The 23,671-nt window shown below is 38.0% G+C and overlaps 1 protein-coding gene across 4 annotated transcripts in view; it reads right to left on the bottom strand.

The window, feature by feature from the left end:
- The window catches only part of pebp4 (phosphatidylethanolamine binding protein 4), a 142,030-nt gene that overhangs the window by 79,231 nt on the left and 39,128 nt on the right, over window positions 1–23,671 (bottom strand). For all 4 annotated transcript variants that reach the window (XR_016146444.1, XM_089119298.1, XM_089119297.1 and 1 more), the window contains exon 4: window positions 10,434–10,532. Coding sequence is in view for 3 of the 4 variants with exons in the window: in XM_089119298.1 (XP_088975424.1) it covers window positions 10,434–10,532 (99 nt within the window). In the remaining variant the exon portion in view is untranslated. The remainder of the gene's footprint in view (window positions 1–10,433; window positions 10,533–23,671) is intronic.

The following is a 23,671-nucleotide window of genomic DNA, read 5'->3' as shown; positions in this document are numbered from 1 at the left end:
TTAGGAACCGGAATCGAAACAAGGAATCGGAATCGGAATCAGAATCGTTCAAATTCAAACGATACCCAACCCTACTAGTAACTGATAGTCTTCTAAATATCAGAAAATCGGCTGAATGGATTCGAAAACGGTAAAACTCGACTGTTTAACTCTGGGTGAGTGGTAAAATGAGCCTATTTCCAAAAAAAAAAAAGTGGAGTATCCCTTTAAAACGAATCAAATTGAGTGGTTTAGTTCAAATTTGCTGAGACACGATCACTTTATATGATGAACAAATTTAATTTAGGCTTTTATTCACATTTTATTCTCATAATTTTTTCTAATTTATTGCAATGAACATTTGGAAACTATCAAAAACCGTGTATACATTAGCTGAGCTCTAGCGTGAATGACTAATGTAACATAAACGTTGGTAACACAAATCTTACTCCAAGCTTAATCTTTCCTCAAAGTAGTGAGTAATGAATGCGATCTGCATTCATAGCCATTTTTAGATAATAGTGGCCCACAACTGATCAGCAGAAGTATTTCAGTAAGACAGTAATAATGTGAGTTAGCCAGTTAGCAGGAGATCTACACAATATAAAACTTAAAACTAAGTATTTTGAACACCATCTTTCAAGAGTTTGCGAATCCAGCATTGAACTCCGAGATTTGAGAAGTCGTCAGTAAAACAAAGAGAGCACAAGTTTAGGATTATACTGCTGTGGTATAGTGGTAAAGATGAATTTTAGCCACTGATTCTTCACATGCTCGTCCTTGGGCAGTGAAAAAAAAAACTGGCTTTACCGTCACATTGTAGAGCACAACTTCTTCTCAACATGATGCTGTCCCGTATCCACAGGAATCAATTGCCGGTTTGAGGTTCAAGTTTTCCCTGGTGTCTGCTCGCAATAAGTGGGTGGGCAATATGCTAATGTTTCATCCTGACGTCACAACGAAGCGGCTTATGATTCTTTGAAAAACGATTCATTTCATTGATTCAGAGTCGACTCTTACTTTTGAAAGACAATACCTTTGCATACGGTACATATTCAGATTTAAAACTTTGCAGGATGTTTTCATTCACTTAGAGCTGTGTTACACACTACATGAAGGGTCATTTTCAAAAATCCATAATTGGGCCCATGAAATCACTTCAAGCATTTTTCAACTCCTGTGCAAGATTACAGTTAATAATTATTTGATTCACCAACAGCTCTTGGGTGATGCGATATGCAATCTGTGGGGGTGGACCATTAGGGTGAAAAGTAAATAAGGATTTTTCACCAAGCACTTTATTTACATAAGCAAACTACTCTCTATCGCTAATGACTCTACCTTTTGTTTCTATCAGCAGAGCAAACAAAAACATCCGTTTTTATGTGCAGAGAAAGAGAGAGCGAGAGAACGAGATACTGAAATCAGACGGAGCAAGACATAGGAGCGTTGTGATCTGGAGGAGAAGTCCGTTTGAGGCAGAACAAGCTGTTCGGGGATTGTTTTTTGGTAGTATTCCATGAGCAGGAGGGAATTGAGAGACAGAATGGGTCAGGCGGGCTGAGTGCTGAGCTACAGGGGCAATGCAGATCCTCATTCCCCTCTTCCATCACCATCTGCTCCAACAGAATTAATAACTTCATTTCCAATTCAATCTGCACCAGCTCCCTTAAATGTGAAATCAACAGGCATCCACTGTGCAAATAGCCTATAGTAGATCTGGAAGTTCTTTTCACTCTTACAACGATACTATGGTTATAGGTCAGCCATTAGTGTTGTTTGCTGAGTGGAAGCTTAACCAAAAAAAAAAAAAAACTCTACTGTAAAGATGTTGACAGTAGAAGACTATAAAAAAGCTATAAAGACTTGTTTAACCTTGTAAATTACGGTCTTATGTTACACCTTGTGTTCCACATTCTTTATATTGATATTTACCTCAACTGTGATGAACTCTGATTAACCACGTGGCTTTCTCTTCACCACCTGTGCTTAAGAGTGTTGTCAGTCTACACTCACCAAAAGGATTATTAGGAACACCATACTAATACTGTGTTTGACCCCTTTTCGCCTTCAGAACTGCCTTAATTCTACGTGGCATTGATTCAACAAGGTGCTGAAAGCATTCTTTAGAAATATTGGCCCATATTGATAGGATCGCATCTTGCAGTTGACGGAGATTTGTGGGATGCACATCCAGGGCACGAAGCTCCCGTTCCACCACATCCCAAAGATGCTCTATTGGGTTGAGATCTGGTGACTGTGGGGGCCATTTTAGTCCAGTCAACTCATTGTCATGTTCAAGAAACCAGTTTGAAATGATTCGAGCTTTGTGACATGGTGCATTATCCTGCTGGAAGTAGCCATCAGAGGATGGGGACATGGTGGCCATAAAGGGATGGACATGGTCAGAAACAATGCTCAGGTAGGCCGTGGCGTTTGAACAATGTCCAATTGGCACTAAGGGGCCTAAAGTGTGCCAAGAAAACATCCCCCACACCATTACACCACCACCACCAGCCTGCACAGTGGTAACAAGGCATGATGGATCCATGTTCTCATTCTGTTTACGCCAAATTCTGACTCTACCATCTGAATGTCTCAACAGAAATCGAGACTCATCAGACCAGGCAACATTTTTCCAGTCTTCAACTGTCCAATTTTGGTGAGCTCTTGCAAATTGTAGCCTCTTTTTCCTATTTGTAGTGGGTTTTTCCCATTGCACACCATACTTTTTAAACCCTATAAATGGTTGTGCGTGAAAATCCCAGTAACTGAGCAGATTGTAAAATACTCAGACCGGCCCGTCTGGCACCAACAACCATGCCACGCTCAAAATTGCTTAAATCACCTTTCTTTCCCATTCTGACATTCAGTTTGGAGTTCAGGAGATTGTCTTGACCAGGAGCACACCCCTAAATGCATTGAAGCAAGTGCCATGTCATTGGTTGATTAGATAATTGCATTCATGAGAAATAGAGTGCCGAAGTTACGACGTCACTCTGTAGGCCAAAACGCGGAAGTGAGTTAGCATTTTAGCATTACGCTTCCCTCGCTCTAAAGCCTATGGGATTTTTGAATGGGTTTTTGCTAAATCGCCTGAAATAAGGTCTGTCATGAACAAAGCCTCTAAATATTTACACGTTTTGATCTTTGACATAGAACACACATTTATAACCTGCTTGTGGTTTTTTAAACTTTATTGTGTCTGATTGTGTTTTTTTAAATCTTTATGTAGACTTCAAATTGTATAAATTTTGGATTACCTTTTAAAGATTATCTTGCTAGACAAAACGTGTAAGGGTCACAACCCTTTGTTAAACACAGATCTTATTTTTTGCGATTTTCCAAAAGTCTATGGGGAAAATGCATTGCTTTTCAACCGAGGGAACCCATGCGCCGCTAGCTTCCGGGTTGTCCTACAAAGTGACGTCATCACTTCGGCACTCTATTGAACAAGTATTCCTAATAATCCTTTAGGTGAGTGTATATTCTAAAGATAAAAGGGTGATTTCAGTAATTTGGTCCAGTATATTTCAATCTGTAAAACTAAAAATGTCCTGGAAACCATAGCTGCTGGTTGCTTAGCAGAAAATTTACCTTTTTTTCAGTTTAGATATGACTCAGGTTCCTCTAATAATGTGTTTGTCCACTGTCTTGTCTGACAGGATAAAATCATAACACCTTGTCACAACCATTTGCAACGTGATACATTTCAGTGAGAAGCACAAGACAAAATCAATCACAAATCACAGCCAATCAGAAGAGTGTGTGGGCGGAGCTCTGTGCAAGTGCACTGCTCTCTTGCACTCACAAGCATACAGCTGTCACGGCTGGTCAGGATAAAAACTCTGGTTAACTTGGAGAAGACTGTTTACGTCGCATCTGGTTAGGACTTTTTGCAAGTCTGACTGTTCAGAAAAGTAATAGTCATGTCTCTGCATGATTTGAGATATCATTCATACTAGAGCCATAGCATTAGAGAAGCTTTCTGTAACAAGCTAATCATTTTGTGACTTGTATCAAAAAGACCAAAATGATCAAGTCAAAAGCTACAAGAAATATAATCATGATCTAGTACACAAAGTGACAATCCAAAGCCTTGAGTCAATCACGCCAGGCAAGAGCTCTCATGAAAGTCCCAGAGAACGGGTAACAGGTTCTTGAGAGGCATGAATGGTTGGTTGGAGAAAAGCAGGACTGGTCAGGACTGAGCCAGGAACAGTTCAAGTGCCCGAGCGGAGAACGGTTGCATGGTAACTGTTGGCTGAAGAGCCGAAGAGCATAAGATGATGTGTTACTGAGGGAGATATGTTCGGCACAATGACACAAATGTGTGGAGTGAGCTCTCTGGTTTGCGACGAGTGCCAGAAATCTCGACTGACTGCGAGTGGCGAGTTGGCAGCGATACGAGAGGAAGGGTCCATCTGCACACATGCTGCCAAACAGAGGAAATGACAAACTAAATATGGTTCCAATAAAGTGTTAGAAATACCTCCTTCAGACAGACAAAGGTCGAGGCAAAACTTGCACGGGCGTTGATGACAAAATCACCGATTAACACGGGGCTGTTTTAGACATTACATTCAAGAGAATGCATAGATCATTGTATGTTAGGCAGAGAGGGTGAATGAATCGATGAATGAGCGCGATCTTGAATGAGATGGTGCTTGTCCATGCAAAAGTGTTAGCGCATTTCTATGTGGTTGATAAGATCTTCTGAGAGGTTTTGAATACTGAATAATGATTGTCAAATTCCTCCATCAGATATCAGGCCGATTATTAACCGCTATATTTTAAATAAGTGGCAAGAAGAGTGGAATATGTGCAAGAATAATAAGTTGTATGAAACTCATCCATAAATAGCAAACAGACTTTTTACCAATTTTAAAACTAGATTTGACCAAGTGGTCTACACCAGATGCCGTATGGGTCATACAAGTTTGACCCATGCTTTTTTGCTTAAAGGTGAAGACCCAACTTTATGTATGTTTTGTAAAATTCCCTTATCTGTCAAACATTTTTTTATTAGATTGTCCTGGACTTAACGCAAGCAGAAGGCTCTTTTATGAAGTTACTTCTTTGAAGGACATATTTAATGAGATTATGCCTGAAAAGGTTCTGGATTTTTTATCATATGTTAATTTAAAAAAAATATATTGTATAATATGATTTCTTGTGTATATTTGTTTTGTTTTTGTTGTGTTTATATATGATATTTGTATTTTTGTAAATTATTTTTTTGCCATGAAAATAGCTCTGATGCTGACATGGCATGAAATAAAATAATCTGAAACTGAATATTCTTTCAATGCAAGTCTATAGGATTTTTTTGCCCATTTCATCGTCCGGCAGGCGGAAATGTAGGTGCTATGATATAAGCAGAACATTTTGCTAAATTAAAAAAAAAGGGCAAAAAAAGCTCCATTCCCTATTGTCAATAGTATAGCAATGAAATGCACTTTAAAGCCAAGCAGCTTTATATCAGTCAGTACAGCGAATTAATTCGCATTACCAACTACCAACACAAAAGCAAAATCTGCCTAGGGAACTTTTTTTTGCCCTCACGCAAAACTCACATGAATTGATTACATGCGTTCCTGGTAAAAAGGCTGGATTTTGACTGTGAAACCTTGCGGTATACTTGAGGTATCATTCAAGTCATGTCCGTTATGATGTGCATGACCAAGTTGAAAAATGTTCCAATTTCTTACTTTTTTAAACTTTGATATGTATTTGATTGGATTTGGATTGATGGGGTTTCCTTGCTACATTATTATTATACATTGAGTATAGTTCAAAATAATATTACGGTAATTAATAATGTCCTTACTATCGTGGTTTGGTTTAGGGTCAGTTGCATGTAATTATGCATATCATTTGTAAGTTTAGCCTCTTTTACACAAGTTTAGCCTTCTGTGTGAACGCAAACACGACCCGGGATTGATACCGGGACTGATGCCGGGTAACATTGCCGGAATCAGTCCCGGAACGCACGCTGTGCGAACAAAAGCCAGGGCCAATGCCGTAAGGGGTGTGTCATAGTGATGACGCTTGTGCCATCGCGTGACTCTGTTGCTCTTAGAAGAAAGTTTGTGTTCATCATCATCAAAAGCCGCTTTCCGACCAGAGGGACTTTTGCAGTTCCTAGAACCCAACGTTCCTATAACCCTATTTTTCTCGTGCTCTGACCGGACTAAATTGGGGATTTTTTAGTTCCTCAGACCGAAGTTCCTATAACTCTTTCAGTGCCTAGTCTAGAGCGAGGACTTTTTTAGTTCCCTTTCCCTAGGTCTACGCTGATTGGTTCAACTTATCATGTCCACTGTCAACACGGACGGAACTTGTAGCGCGCTGTCTGCCATACGCGGTGTGTTTTTGCAAAACATTACAACGAGGATTAAGACAAACATAATGCATTCAACCAGCTGATTGCTAATAATAGCTAAACTTACCCGTCGTTTTGTTTGCCTCCTGCGCTCTGCTCTTTTATCTTCTCCCATCATATTACTTAATATCATATTACGCTGGAGCCTTCGTCTTCTGTGTTTCTCTGTAACTTACAGAACCCAAGCATAATCTTTAAACGCCGCCGTTCGTTCTCCGTTAATTAAGGTCCCAGCAAGGCAGAACAGGAACATTGTAATAGCCTCCTCCATGCTGGTTTGTTGTTGTTGTAAGTGGCCGCACTACGTCTAGTGATAAAGACCATTGCCATGCTTGCGTTAACCCCTCCTACCAGTTCCTATGGCCACTTGGCCAGTGCGAACGCAAGCAGCAAAACCGAGTTTGGGGGAGAGTAGTTCTTAGAACTGTTTAGAAGTGGACAGTTCCTATAACTAAGTTCCTGTAACTACTTGGTCGGAAAGCGGCTAAAGAAAGGACGAACAAATGTCTGCAAACTGGAACGAAGCAGAGACCAGGAGCTCCTCACTATCAGCGCTGAAGCTGAGATCGTTCACCAGCTGTTGAACGGAATGCGCGTGTACATGTTTTCGACGCGTGCGTTACACGTTACACATCTTCCCGGGATCTTTACGGGTTGTGTGTGAACGCACTCACAGATCCCGGCAAATCACTGGCAGTGTGAATGAACCGAAATCAAACAATCCCGGGACAAATGCCGGGTCACATTATCTGTATTTTCCTGAATCTCTATGTGAAAGGGGCTTATGTAATGTGTAATAATGACATAAATAGAGTGATAACAGTTGATGTTGTCTCTCGTAAATATGCATGCTGCTGGAATCTTATTATTAATCATCTGATTAATCTGGGGTTCAGGAAGTAAAGGACACTTAAAACCAGGAAGCACTGGATTAAGGTTCTGAATGTGATGTGAATGTGAATGTTGTCTACTCAAGTTTAATTTGATGCATTTCAGTACTTGATACGCAAAACTGTTAGTAACTTTTATTAGCTAATAAAACTTCTATTTTTATGCAAGCAGAAAAAGTTTTATTATACGTACATATCACACTGAAGTTCATTAGGTGAGAATATTTTTTTTTTTTTGCTTTTAAAGCGCCTTCATTTTTAGTTTCTCATAAAAACTAAGAGAGCTGTGATGTTTAGACATCCCACGAGTCAAAGCCAGGTTAGCATGGGAACTGAAACCGAGATAAAATGTGATCTCCGATATGAGTTGTGATAGAAGAGTGAAAATGAAACGCAATTTTTGCCATCCTATCGTGTTTGCATGCAATACACAAAAGACATTACGTTTGCTTGTATGGGGGAGTAACAAGCCAAATCAGGGTTGTAATTTAATTTCTAAAAAAAGGAATTACAGGCTATATTTCTAAATAAGGTGTTGGAATGAGAGGGGAATTGTTCATTTGTGTGGCACCTGCTTCAGTCTGAAGCCCAGGAGTATTCCAGGACAGATAATTCCACACATTCACACGGGATGTTATTATAACTTCAGCGAGGTTAGAGGAAGTCACCGCGGCAATTACTCACCTCCCACCAGCCTCATTAAACCTCTGACCAACCACGGCTCCTCATCATACACACAGCACAACGAGACAGCCAATCAGGGAGCAGACAGGCGGCATGCCGCCGCCCACACAGTGACAGGATATTGAGAGGTTGTCTGTCTGAGCACCTGAAATACATTTGTTTATTCACAATGTGTCGCCTGGCCAGACGGGGAGGAGGCTCGTCTCTGAGACAGAGAATAGCAGGAGAAAAGGGCAGGGCTGAGCTAGCGGCGAACCCGGCCTCGTTTTCAGGGACTATGATCATGTGCTGCTTTTAGCAAATCTATTTGTATCGAGATTTACGAGTAAAACGCCTGCAAACAGGGTGATGCTTTTCACAGGATTGTCCTTAGTGATATTTTATAGATGTCCCGTCACCAAAACCACAATAAAATGATAGAATGAAAAGGATGGTTCACCCAAAAATTCTTCTCTTCCACACAATGAGCATGAATGAGGATTGGGGCTCATCCAAGCTTCAATAATGACAAAAAAGAATAAAATAGTAGTTGTTAGAGCTAAAATACATCTGATTTGTCTGATTTTTACATCGCATTTGGCACTCCAAATCATTGTTATTGTTAACTCAAATTACTACAATAGTTTTTGTTAATTGAAATAAAGCAGAAAATGAAATTAAATATAAATATTAGTTGAACACTTAAACTTTGAAGTTAAATTGGTTAAGTTGAAGAACTAAAGTTGAAGAAAGTGGCTAAACAGAAATAAATAAATAAAACAATTCTGTCATTATTTACTCACCCACATGTCGTTCCACAACTGTAAGACTTTCGTTCATCTTCAGAACACAGATGAAAATCTTTTTGATGAAATCTGAGAGATTTCTGTCCCTCCATTGACAGCTACGCTACTACACTTTGACACTGCACAAAATTCATAAAGAGATCGTAAAACTAATCCATATGAATTGAGCGGTTTAGTCCCAATTTTCTGAAGAGACTTGATCGGTTTACAACGATTTACATTCGATCAACAAAATGTGTTGATCCAGAAACATGACTTAATTGGAAAACATTGGAGTCAACCAATCAAAATGCTGTGTGAACTCAACCAATCAGCATGTTCAGCACCCAAGTCCCACCCCCGAAAGTTCCTGAACTTTGAAAAAATTTTCTTTTTGAGAAAATGTTTACCCAAAACCCAAATTTCATATTTGTTCATAAACTCACACATCAGTTGTTGTAAACGAAAGCCCAAGCATGTTCGCTTGATGTGCGAGAACCAATGAGGTTCATTCTCGTGTTACGCATCATGTTTGAGCTTCAGCAAGAACCAATGAGGTTTGTTCTCGTGCATAAAGCAGGTTCGGTTGAGCTTCTGTTTATGTTCGCTGATCAATGTTTATGTGAATAAAATAATACAATTAATCTGTCATCATATAAAGCAATTGTGTCTTCAGAAAAGTAGGACTAAGCCGCTCAATTCATATGGATTAGTTTTACGATCTCTTTATGAACTTTTTGAAGTGTCAAAGTGGTAGTTGCGCAGCTGTCAGTGGAGAGACAGAAATCTCTCAGATTTCAACAAAAAGATCTTCATTTGTGTTCCGAAGATGATCGAAAATCTTGCGGGTTTGGAACGATGTGAGGGTGAACTCTTCCAGTACAACCATGTGTAAAAAAAGAAACAAAGAGGAAATGTCAATAGTTTAACACTCCTCTTTTCCTGTCTGTCTGAAGCAGAACTAAAGTACAATCATTCCCGTTACACAGGAGAGCCAATCGCCCACATGATTGCCACAAACATTTCCAAACAGAAAATCTTGAATGTCGGGAATATCTTAATTTTTGGTACCTTAAGACACATCAGTAATTGTGCATTTTTTGTTTTCTAGTTTCTAGTAACAAACTTTACTGGAATCCATAGGCTCCCCTGTGAACCAATAGGACCACATCAAGAAAATCCGAGAAAGAAAGTACCTATAAAAAAATAGCCTGTAAAATGAAGAAAGGATGAAAGAATATTGACTTAATATTGAGCAATTAAAGTGTGTCTCATCTCCGGTTGTTTAAACACCGCGTCCCCATGCACAGCCTGATGAATCTGCCTCTAGATCCCGTCGGAGCCGAGCGCTGGTGACTAACATGATATTTTTACTCAGTAATTATGTAACTCATCGGAAACGCAGCACAAGTGTGAAGCACATGGAAGGTGCAGATACGGTCCACGCGATCCAGGAATTGTTTGCCCACCAAAGTGTTTCTGACACCTTTTGCTTTGCACATTATGTCCAGGATTGTCCGTGCCAAGCTCTGCTTTAAGCAACCTTTATTTTAAGGCTTTGTTCTTGGTAATATTCAGATGAATATATATTGACTTATATTAACATAGCTTGAAGAATCATTATTTCACAGAAGAAGATTCATGACGTTATAACAGTCAAGATTGTGCAACTGCGAAATTAGGGTGAGAAAGCATCTGATTTCAAAGTGTTTTTTTGGAGATGTGACGTACCTTAATGTCAACCAGTAACCAATGTCTCCAGTAAGCACGAGAGGGTTTCTGACGACTAGGAGCATCTGGGTCCACCATTAATAGAGTGTATTTCTTCTCCTAGAGAAAGAAAGAAAGAAAGAAAGAAAGATAAAAGAAAGAAAAAAAGAAAGAAAGAAAGGGACATTATCACAGCTACTTATCAAACCACTTAGAACAAATTAATTAACAATTGAATACATGTAAAATAATGAATGAAAAAAAGTAAAATAAATTAAAAGTAATGTTATGTAAAAAGTGTTGAAAAATAAATAAATACTGAAAGAAGTATGGAAGGCATATGGATTTGAGAAACAACACATATGAGGTGAGATATATGATATAATATATGATATGAGAAATAATATATATGAGATGAGATATATGATATAATATATGATATGAGAAATAATATATACTGTATGAGATGAGATATATGATATAATATAGGATATGAGAAATAATATATGATATGATACATGAGAAATATTATATGATGCGATGTGATCCATAGTATATAACATTATATAATACATGATATGATATATGAGATATAGGAGATGAGATATATGATATGATACATGAGAGATATGATATGATTGTTATCATATCATATATCAAATCATATGTCGTAATACTCAGGGCTATAACTACCACAAAAAGACAATATTCATATTAACAGCTGATCAATTAGTTTCTTCACAAACTAATTCTTAAAATGTGGTTGTATCATTGATAGTAATGTAATTATAACTATGTAATTAATTTTAATACATAGTTATAATTACATTACTAACAATGATGTAACCACATTTTAAGAATAATAATGATACATTTAATAATAATTAATAAATAAATAATTTTAATAATAATATTTTTTTTTGTTCTCCTCAACATGGATCTGAGCTTTACTTTCCTTCAGCGATTTCCTTTAGAAACGTCGGTAACCATCTTTAGCAAGTGACGTAAGGAAGAGAACTTTAATTAGTTACTGATATTCTCAGGCAACCTTCCATTCTCACACATTCACCAAATCACAATCTGTCAGCAAAGTTTTCTTTACTTTCTCTCTTTCACTCTCTCTCATAAAAAAACACTTCTCCATAAACAACCTGGCACATATTTCGGGTGCTACACATTAACAATGACTGACCAACTTAATTGCTCCAACTACTCATCTTCGCAAGTCCCCTAAAGTTGAAGAACTGGGAGAGCAGATTGAATTATTGCGTGAGCACATTTGTCATCCCTGGTGCCGAGCCCAAAATCTGCCAGACCATATGATAGCGTTATTATTATACGCCTCTCTCAAGAAAACAGTACTGTCAATCACGATTGTTGCCATGCAACAATAGCCCCTCCCCACAACATCAACACAAAGACGAAGACAAAAGTAAAAACGCTGTATAAATTAATCAATCCACTATGGTATTTCCAGAAAACACCTAAAAATGGAAATTCTGTCATTTACACACCCTGTGATTAAGTTGTTCCAAACCTGTATGAATTTTTTTTCTTCTGATGAACACAGAAGTAGATACTTTGAAGAATATTGGTCACCAAACAGTTAATGGGACACCCCATTAGCAAAAAAAAAAAAAAATACTATAGAAGTCAATGTAAAATTCATTCATTATGAAACTAATTCAATTAACAATAGTGTCATTACTTAGCTTAATTTATTACAGGGTTGTATGAATTTAGTTCAATAACCGTATCAACGTTACAAAGTTCATCAGTTATGAAAAGTTAATCAATTTTGATTATGATAATCATAAAAACAAACAATAGTTATGCTTTATTTTTTTTAAAAGGACCAAAAATTATGTACATTAAATTAAAAAAGTTTAAATAAGCCATATGTTTATTTTTTTTCCAATCCACGAAAAGTGTTCTCATTTCATCTGCAGCCGAGACTATTTATAAAAATTTCTAAATCAAACAAGCCTATGTTTAAGCAAATACAGTATGGAATTAAAAATCCCTGATATTCTAAGGTCTCTAGAGCCTAAATCCTTTGCTCACCTGACACAAAGCAATAAGCTCAAACAACCATAAGCCTAATAATAGGATCATGTTTAAGTTTAAGTGATAGCAGCTCCAGGCGATATTCAAACAGCGAGAACAATGCTGCCTCCTCCACGGGCTGTCACGCTAAACCCTGACTGGATCTCGCTGATCTGACCCCCCTGTGGACAGATTAAACACCCTCCACAGACCTGTTGCCCGAAAATGTGATCCAGTTCTTATCGACCATGAAGAGCAGATGAAACAAACATACCTTTGGAGGTGAATGAATGATTAGTACTTGTTAATCCAGCACTTAAAGAAATCTCACGATTTTAATGTCCAGGTTTTGATGCTTACATAAAGTTGGATATATTACATCATATATAGTAAATCTCAGTGATTGTTTATATTGTTGCAAAATATAAACTGTAAAAGTTTAAATATAAAATCTAAACTCACAGATATATTGTTGGATATACTGTATACTCTATGTATATACTGTATACTGTATACTCTACAACATATTCCTGGATCACCACTGAAACAACACTTCAATCAACCAATCAGATTTAAAGGAACACGTTTACAGTTTATGTCACGTTTTGGTTTACAACCAGGAATAGGTGCTTCTACATCAGGTTTATTCACCTATAATTTCCATCTGATTTTTTTTTTTTGAAATGGGTAGGGTTAGGTTTAGGTTTAGGGGTAGAGATAGGACAACATTTTCAAACAGGCATGTTGTTCAAGGGACCAACAAAATGTGTTGATCCAGAAACAACTTAATTGAAAAAACAAAACAAAAAAAACATTCCCTTAAAGAGATATAAGCAGCGTTTCCACTGAAATTACCTGGAACAATTTGTCCCAGTAACTTTTTTCCCCTAGACCTGTTGCTGTCTGCGTTTCCATGAATGAAGATTAGACAACTAAGGCCCCGTCCACACTACTGCGTTTTCGTTTAAAAACGGAGACCTTTTGCTACGTTTGCACCTCCCGTCCACACTAAAACGGGAAAAACGAAGACCTAAAACGGAGAAGTTTAGAAACGCTGCAGCTGCGTTTTGCGTTTTTGAATCTACGGAGGGCGTTTTAGTGTGGACGAGACAAAACGGAGAACTTCAGAAACGCTGACGCAAAGGCTGACGCTTGGCTCTATGATTGGGTGTTATCAATCATGACGTATCCTTCCCTGATTCGTCATTCACTGTTTACACCGGCACGCGCATGCCCAGTGTTGGTGAATGGTCACGTGATCCGCGTTTTCAGTCGTCTTAATGTGGACGGAGATCGTTTCTAATACGCAGATAAAACGCTGGTGTGGACGGAGATCGTATTCGTTTTAATTCTCCGTTTTTAAACGAAAACGCAGTAGTGTGGACGGGGCCTTAGTCCGGTGACGTAGGACTGCGCATGACTTTCCAGTTCCTGCTGGATTTCGTCCTCCGCATATAAGCTTAATAAAGCCTGAATCTCGTCGTCGGTCCATCTGTCGTATTTTTTAAACTCCACTGTTGATTTGAATAGAAAACAACTCTGCATGTAACCCAACAGACTTTTAAAAATGGTGGTTTAAATAAAATGCTACGTGGAGTCAACCAATCAAAATGCTGCGTGAACCCAACCAATCAGCATGTCCAAGTCCCACCCCCGAAAGTTCCTGAACTTCGAAAAAATACTACTTTCTGAGGAGGAAATGTTTACCCAAAACTTCATTTAGACCTGGGGTCCCTACGTTCGAAACACACAAGTACCTCCCCAAAGTTCCTACTTCCCCTGTGGTGGGAATGCAGCTACTGTATATAACATTTAGCAAATTCTAATTTTCTGACTTAGTCACAAAATGTAACTATATTATCGCCCAGCTCTGATCTGCTAAATGAGATCTAAAAGGCATGAATATATTATAAAAATTAAAAATCACAGTTGTGTCCCAAATGACTCAGTATGGACTTACATGTCAATCACGCTACTTATACAATATGTACTCAACCATGTAGTGTATGACTTTCCAGGTTATGTCATTCAACATTGGAGTCGGATAGCCCCCCCCCCCCCCAATTTTCAGTGATAGGAACTCACTACTCACAATATGTACACTACAAAACGGCAAATAAAAGTGCTTAAGTACGAAAATTAGGACCCACCTCGTGAATTTCTGTGAAGCTGCTTTGAAACGTGTATTTTGAAAAGAGCTAAACAAATTAATTTAACTTACAGAAAACCTTAATTGTATTGGGGGCTCGTCCGGGATATGGAATTTGGAGAACTCTGCTCCTGTAAACAAAGCTTTACAGATTGTTCTGTCACATCCATTCCATGTCCATTCCTGGTATCCTTGTGCATATACTAAGTGAAAGTAACCATATTTATTTATCATCATTTATTTATTTAGACAGTCATGGCATCACTCGAAATGTTGGATAAAGAGTTGACATACAAGTTTGGCAAATTATTTTGCCAAACTTGTTTTTAAGCATCTTTAATTTACAGTACTGTATACTTGCCAGCTAGATTCCCATTGCATAAGCATCACTATAAATGTGCCTTTCATTGCTTTTTACAAACTGATTGACAAGTTGTAATTATATTCTATGGTAACTGACAGCATGCCACAGATGCTGTTAATAGAGCTAATGATGTATTTAAATGCAAAAATAAGTAATAATTTAATAATTTGAGAAGAGTACTTCAATTACAAATTGTATGTGTTTGTGTGCAGTTTCAAAACTTTTATGTCAATGAACAGGTCCAAACTTTTGTTTGTTATTCCAGTCTCAACAATCATACAACATCAGTACACTACTGACATTAGGACCTATTTTCAGTGTTTCCCCTAATAAATGTGGAGAAAGTACATACATTATGTGGGTGTGTGTTGCTGGGGTAGAGAATATTTGTGTGTATGTGTATAATTAATGTGCATTTAGACAGATGGAGGAAGCAAATGCAGTGGAAAGAGAGGACAGGGAGGGAAGGTGTGAAGAGATGCCGTCTTCCCCCCACCAGCTGGGATAGGGTATGGTTTAGGTGTACTAATAAACAACATAGCTCGCTATCTGTGGATTTTAGTCATTTTCATTAGTATTTTATGAACAAGTTCTGATAATTGTTGGTAGACATCATGCTTGTTTGAGATGAACTCAAGTCAGATGTAGGGACCAAAATGCAGAGAGCTTGGGTTCCGTTTCACTTGGCTTGTAAGCAACCACCCGGAAACGCCCTAGAAAGCACCCTGAACTTAGTAACACAAACCCCACAGTGCCATATTTTGCATAATCCTTCTGAAGAATTGGTCCGAAAGAGCAAGGGTCAAACTCATTTCAGTATTTTTTAAACAGCATTTTCACAAGAAGATGTGCTATATTTCCACTGTATCTTAAACTATAATGCAAATATGTTAAATTCTATTCTGCTGGAGCCATGGTCTAGCTGTTAACATGCTTTACATTTTCAGGATTGACAGTGTCCCAAGAAAAAAAAAATTGTTAACATAACATAATAATGGTTTAACGGTTTGCCAACAATGAAAATAAGTTCCTGGTGTGTTTCAGCCTTCGGGTAGAGTCTTGGGTTTTTTATTCTGGTTATTTTAGGTATTTTTGATTGCAAAATAATATACACTTGAGATTTCACACATTTTGGATTCCTGTAGCCTCTTTGCAAGCGACAAGCACATTAAGAACAGTTAACACATTTAGTATATTGCTTTTCAAAACGATCATTCACATTTCGCCATTATCCCACTGGGGCAGGTGTATTGTATAGTATTGTAAAGTACATCTAAATAGAACAGATTATTGGAAAAAGGAGAAAATGTAGGATGGGGACTTGATACCTATGCATGTTCTTTAAATGTGGATTTTGAGATGCCAGTGTTGCATGCACTTAAAAATGCAGAGAGATGAACGCAAAAGTGAAGGGGTGAGTTTAAGCTGACTAAATAATTAGAGAAGTCCTGCATATGTCACCATAGAAAAGTCTGTCATTTTACGGCAAGGTCCAGTTATGTCACTTTGAATAAACATCATGAGATAAAAATGTGTTTGAACCACTAGTGGACTAAGTAGCACATAAACTAAAGGCCCGTTCACACCAATAATGATAACTATAACGATAACTATAACTATATTTGTGTCCACCCGGTCTTTTTATCCTAAGCCTGCGCACCCACGTAGCAAAAATGGATAACCTGCTGCTGCTTTACGTTACACAAAAACATTAAAAGAACAGCTGGTAAAAGACATGTACATGCAACAAACTGATATTGATTCATTCGAAAGTATGAATTTTTTTTTATTTTTTTTTCGTGTACCCAAAACAGGTGCTTTTGGGTACACAATATCCTTAAAAGCCAAGAGGAGTTGGGAGAATGCGTCACACCGATTAGAAAGTTGGCGTCTTTTGAAGACACATTTTATTCATACTTTTGAATTAATCAATATCAGTTTGTTGCATTTACACGCCTTTTACCAGCAGACGTCCTTAGCATGCTACATGTCGAGCCATCTAAACAGTGAATCTAGCTATAGTGTAATCGATCTAATCAAACAGTGAATTTAGCTGACGAAGTCAATAGTGGAATAACAACATGACATCATGACTTTTGCGTAAACATACACGCCATTTTCGAGTCAAGTGGCGTGTTATTATCTCTACGCATTTTGAGCTATCCGCGTGTATCCATGTATGTTTATGCCATTAAAGTCCGAGTGATTCCGCGTGTCTGTACACACCGTCAAATGTCCGCGCGAAACTAAGCAAAATGTAGATCTACATCTGGGGAGCAATCTTTTTTTTTCCAAGGATTGTAAGGGAACAGTCATAAATGCCATTAACCCCAGTGACGGTTAGGTTTAGGGACAGGGTTGAGGTAAGTCATATATTTATATACATAAAGTAATATGCATCTTGATAGCACGCCAAAAATGGAAATACGAATTGGCGTGTCATACACACGCTACTTCATGAGATCAGTCTGGGAATAAAAACAATGCCAAGTCAACACCTTTAGTATATACAGTACTGTATATACACTGCCCTTTTCACTCCAACTTCAAATAAAAGGAAGCAATACAATGTTGTCGAAACTAGTGTTGTATACCTGAGGTAATTTTGTTACACTATTTGCTAGCCTGCATAATGATCTCATCGTTAATACTTCTCACCATTTATTCCAGGGGTAGGACAAATTGCTTTCCATATATCCATAGTCTTAAAGATATCCTTAAAGGGGGTTTGACTTGTCAAACAGTGTTGGATTTTTCTGTACCAGATTTTTTAAATGCACGAGCCCTTTAAATTCAAGTGGATTCTGATTGTCAGTGTCTGAAAGTGATCCCAACGATATCATTTCTCATATCTTTATCATTATAGTTGTGGTGTGAACTCTGCTATTCTTTAATATGGAGAACTATATAAAGATAGAACTATATCTTTATCGTTATCTTTATAGTTATCTCCCTTGGGCCTTAAAGATTTACCAACAATCAAATGATCTTTACAGTACTATAGACAATCCTGACTATTTATGGTTTCAGATTTTGGCATCCACCAGAACACCAATGAAAGCTCACATCAGGGGTTCTGATTCCTGCCTGGAGGTCTTTTGAAGACTGCAGTATGATAAGAGCAGTTTGATGTGTACATGTGTTATAGTGAGAAATAGAGGATGTGGAACATGGAACATAGACCGTCCAACATAGTATGTCTGTCTTGAATAAACTTGGCATTAAGTCTCCCAGGGTGAGACATGTAGCCTGACCCTGTTTGACCTCATTCATGGTAAAATGTGAATGTGCTGTTATAATCTCAAATCAATGATAAATCGCTCACTTATTCAATTGTGAAAATGAAAATCAACACCATACCAAGAATTTACAGTTAATATGCTATTTTAAAATGAGCAGTTGAAGCCTCAGTTTGACTGTTATGCCTGGTTCAGATTACATGATTTTAGACCGATTTTGGCACCGATTTTGGGATCCGTTTGACATAGGGTGTTTTTGAGATTCGGAAACGACAACGGGCGCTGGGACCAAGATTCGATCGTGTCATCTCGCATAGTGTGTCATAGTGGGCAACAACCTACGTCGCGTCTGCGATGCTTCACGACATCACGACAAAAAGACTAGCATGTTTAATTTTTTTTAACAGTCGTCCACAACGGTTCCGTCAAATGTATGAGGTTGACCAATAGGAGCACAGAAGCTTTTCCATACACAACTTTCAAAAATGGCGAAACGAAAGAGAGACGATGGTGCTAACGTTAAAACTAAAAGTAAAAATATAAAAGAAAACAATATTTTACCTCAAGTTCTCTTTGGAGGATTGACAGCCCATACTGTCCTCTTCGAGCAATCCAGGAACGTGTCCATTGTCGGGTTTTCTTTCTTTTTTTAAAATATTTTTCTGAACACAGGACAGCCAATACAACACTCACCTCTTCATCCATTTACGTTCGTTTCCGGAAGTCACTCGCTACTAGTTACGCCTTCTCGATGACATCACGCGTGCGATGACTGTTCACGAAGCAACGTGTGACATGTGTCTTGTCCACGACACGACAAGATTTTAGTAGTCAAAATCGCGTAATCTGACACAGTGACTATCGTAACAGACAAAAAAAAAATCGTGTAATCTGAACCAGGCATTAGATTAAGGAAGTACGCAATTCGAATTTGGGCACTATTTTGAACCAATGCATAATGGAAATAGGATTATTATCGTAAGAAACGGCAAGAAACTAGTAGATAACCAAGAAATGGGAAACAAACATAAAAAGAAAGAGTAGCTAAAATGGAGAGAGAAAATAAGTACAGAGAAAACGAGGCCCCGATGTGAGTTTATAAGTTCATGGTTTATCCCTGACCCGATACCAAGCCGTGTTGTCCATTCAAAAGTCTATAAATATCCATCCTGCTTTATCCTTCCCTCTCTCCATAGACACACAGACGATGATAAACTTGCACACACACACTCGGGACCCGCAGCTAACGCAACGCAATCAATCCCAAATCCCTCTTTAAGCAGTGAAAACACTTGAACTGGTTGGGTAATTAACAGGTATCTGTGTTGTGATTAAGATACAGAAACGGCTTAAGGATCATCGACTGTAGCTTAGTGCAAGGTTAGCCGATCAATGGGTAAATACAGGGGAAATCGGCCCATTAAAAAGAGCATCAGGTGAATACTGATCTCAAAACGGGAGAACCCTGAAATGCACAATTTATAACTAACTTACAAGCGCAGTAGTGCTTGTCAATGCAAAATATTCCATGATCTTAAAACCCAGCAAATCTAAACAGCATATTTATTCCAAAATGTGATGATGTCTGAGGAGATGTCTAGGTAGGCAGTTGTAGACTTTGAGACAATACCGTCAAAAACAACCTGTTTTACTTAGGCTGTGTCATTCCACTAAGTAGTTCCCAACTAGGGTTGGGTATCGTTTGAATTTGAAAGATTCTGATTCCGATTCCTTGTTTCGATTCCGGTTCCTAACGATTCTCGATTCAGATTCTTTTAAGAGGCAGGGTCAAAAAAGTTTAGCTAACCAACGGCCTTTCTGAAGGAAATAATCCTTTCTGAAGGAAATACTCCTTCTGTAAAAATACTCCTTTTGTCACAAATTTTGCATTTTGTCGAGATTTCGTTATTTTTAGAAAAGTGAAGCCACACTTTTGATCGTCGACGTAAGCTACTAATGTTCGACTCGCGTGGTTATGCCAACACTTCCGGTAGACGCTTCTTCGTTGGTGTTGTTCAGCGGTTTCTTCTTCCGCTCGGCGGACTGTAAATATATATCGAAACAAGGAATCGAAATTTTTACTTTTGAACGATTCCGGGAAAAACGAAAAGTTAGTCTCGGTTCCAATCGATACTCGATTCTCGATACCCAACCCTATTCCCCACTGCATGAATCAGTACATTAGTGCATCAACGCCCTTGTGATCACAAACATTAGAACACTTCATCAACTTGAACTGCATAAGCTGTATAACTGTTGATTTGCGTCTCTTCAGAAAATGAAGTGTGAAAATGGTAATTGCATTGCAGTAGATTTCATCAAACAGATCTTCATTTGTGAACTAAAGTCTTGGGTGAGTAATTAATTATAATTCATTTTCATTAATTCCTCGAATTTTCATTTTTGGGTGAACTATCCCTTTAATAAAATCCAAATCCAGTGCTGGGTTGCTAAAATGACCAAAATTGTATTGTTTTTAACCTAGAACCAAGAGTTTGTACTCAACAGGTGATGGTCAATGATTTTCACAGTGCATTCTGGGAATTTCTAGGTAGAAAATACTTTAGTGCAGTTTAGTAAACTACCTGGTTCGCCCAATGGCATTGGACTTTTACAGGCCTCTTACATTTATGTTACAGTATTTCTCTTGACGGTTTTATATATTTTATGTTTATTTAAAATAAGATTTCCCTCCCTGATGCCTGATACCACACCCATTGTGTCTGTCTTGGCTTAATGTTCAGGCAGGGTTGAAAATTAGGGATCAATACGGAGACCACCTGGAGTGACTTGAGAATAGGTGAGAGTTTAGACATGGTAAGAGATGAGGACGGAAGAATGAGTCTGAAAGACATACAGAAAAGGGAGAAAAGAAAGAACAGTATGGGGAAAAAAACAAAGAGACGCAAAAGGGCACAACAAGAAAGGACAAAAGAAGAGGACAGTAGAGTAGAGTAGAGGGAAGGTTTGGAGAGGAAGGCTGGTATGGGCTGCTATCAAGGCAGGGGATGGGGCCGTTCTCATGGGTCAAAGGGGTTTAAGGTCAGAGCAGGGGCAGTAATTGAATCCAGTCTGTGGTGGAAAAAGGGACAGTGGAAATGCAGAGATTAAACTGGGACAGGAAACACACACACTTGTTCTCTCCTCATTTCCCACACACATAGGTCACTATCTTAAAAGAGAACATTTAGGGTTAGGAAAGATGTCCCTTATTGTCAATGCTGGTCTTTACCTTAGGTTACTTTGCCTACTTTGTGGCTAAAGAATAAAAACTAGAATCTATTAGAAGAATCTTTTATTAGAATTAGAAGATTTTAAGAATCTTTACACAGTTGTTTAAAAAAAAAAAAAAAACACTGCAATGCATGAAACATACCCTAAGTCAGTATTAACTGAACATCTTGCATTTGCCAAAGTTGTCAAATCTCATTAGAGCATAGCATTGACAATGCCACGGTCATGCGTTCGAACATGAACTGATTAAATGGATAACCGGAATTCGCTTTGGAAATTAATAGTGTAAATGTAACCATTTAGAAATAAGCACTTCTTAGCACTTAGAAATTTCACATCAAAACACACTGTGCCATGTTTTACATCAATGATGCCAAACGCTATTGACAAATTCACAAATCTGTGCAAAAAACAATTACATTTTAGTCTTTCATATCCAGACCTTCAGATTGTACAGCAGCTTTCATTGTCCATGGATCACCCAAGGACTGACGTCAATGCCCCTACGATAACAGACCGGTGTGTAAAACTCTTGGACATATTTTAAAGAGTCTATGCCGGCTTGCTTCTTAGGGGTTTGGGTTCACGGCATCTGTGTTTCTAGATGGACCCTTAACAAAAAAAACACCACACACATCCCCCGGAAATACTCAAATGACGACTTTGAAACTCCTGAAGCATTTCAAAACTTGAGTGTCTTATGCATCAGACGTTTAGCCAAGGGTCCGTGACGTCTGAGGCTAAGACTAAATAAATTTGAGAGCTACGGCAGAAAAGATTATCAGTCTATGGAAGAGGATTAGGGCCCAGCAATAATATAAAAATAAAACCATCTCGAGATTAAACTCATTCAACTCGTTAAATTTCGAGAAAAAAGTCGAAATACAATCTTGACAATAAACTCATTAAATATCGAGAATAAAGTCGTTGTGTTTCGAGAAAAAACTCGTTAAATTTCGAGAAAAAAAGTCAAAATACAATCTTGAGAATAAACTCATTAAATATGGAGAACAAAGTTGTTGTGTTTCAAGAAAAAACTTGTTAAATTTCGAGAAAAAAGTCTAAATACAATCTTGAGAATAAACTAATTAAATATCGAGAATAAAGTCGCTGTGTTTCGAGAAAAAAACTCATTAAAAACGACTTTATTCTGAATATTTAACGAGTTAATTCTCAAGATTGTACTTCGACTTTTTTTCTCGAAATTTAACGAGTTTAATCTCACATTATAATGACTTTAATCTCGAGATTAATCTTTTTTTTTATTATTGCATGGCCCTAATCATTCTTCCGTATCAGTCAAATAAATTCTTCCACAAAGAAAATAAAAATCTACAGGTTTTGAACAACATGATGGTGAGTAAACATTGACACATTTTTTTATTTTTTAAGTCTTGCTCAGACAAATGTTAATGGATTGCTTCTTGTGGGGATAGAACCAGCAACCTTCCAAGCCTTGATCCTTAAGTGTACTTAAAGGATTAGTTCACTTTTGAAAAAACTTTTGCTGATAATTTACTCACCCCCATGTCATCCAAGATGTCCATGTCTTTCTTTCCTCAGTCGAAAAGAAATTTAGGTTTTTGATGAAAACATTCCAGGATTTTTCTCCATATAATGGACTTCAATGGGAACCGGATGGTTCAAGGTCCAAAAGACAGTTAATAACTGTTTCAGATGCAGCTTCAAATGTCTTTAAACGACACCAGATGATGAATAAGGGTCTTATCATGCGAAACGATCGGTTATTTCAAAACTTATTCCAAAAATGTAACTTTTCTAAGGACAAATGCTAGCCTTTCTCCATTCTGTGAGGCGTGTTTGTAACGTCACGTAATACGTAATTACGTTCAAAAGGTCACGGGCGACGTAGCCGGAAGTACAGAATCAAAATCGTCCGACATCGTTGTTTTACCTTTTAATTCCTTTTTTGTAAACGGCGTTTGAGTTAGTTTTCACGTTCAACCTATGCGTTCAACTTGTAAACACTCTGACTCTGTACTTCTGGCTACGTCGCCCGTGACCTTTTGAACGTAATTACGTACTACGTGACGTTGCAAAAGCGCCTCACAGAATGGAGAAAGGCTAGCATTTGTCCTTAGAAAAGTTACATTTTTGGAATAAGCATTGAAATAACCGATCGTTTCGCATGATAAGACCCTTATTCATCGTCTGGTGTCGTTTAAAGACATTTGAAGCTGCATCTGAAACTGTTATTAACTGTCTT

The sequence above is a fragment of the Pimephales promelas genome, chromosome 14 (genome assembly GCF_988280905.1).
Source record: "Pimephales promelas chromosome 14, fPimPro1.hap1.1, whole genome shotgun sequence".
Classification (NCBI taxonomy): domain Eukaryota; kingdom Metazoa; phylum Chordata; class Actinopteri; order Cypriniformes; family Leuciscidae; genus Pimephales; species Pimephales promelas.
Note: the sequence above shows the minus strand (reverse complement) of the source record. Positions and strands in the feature narration are given on the sequence as shown.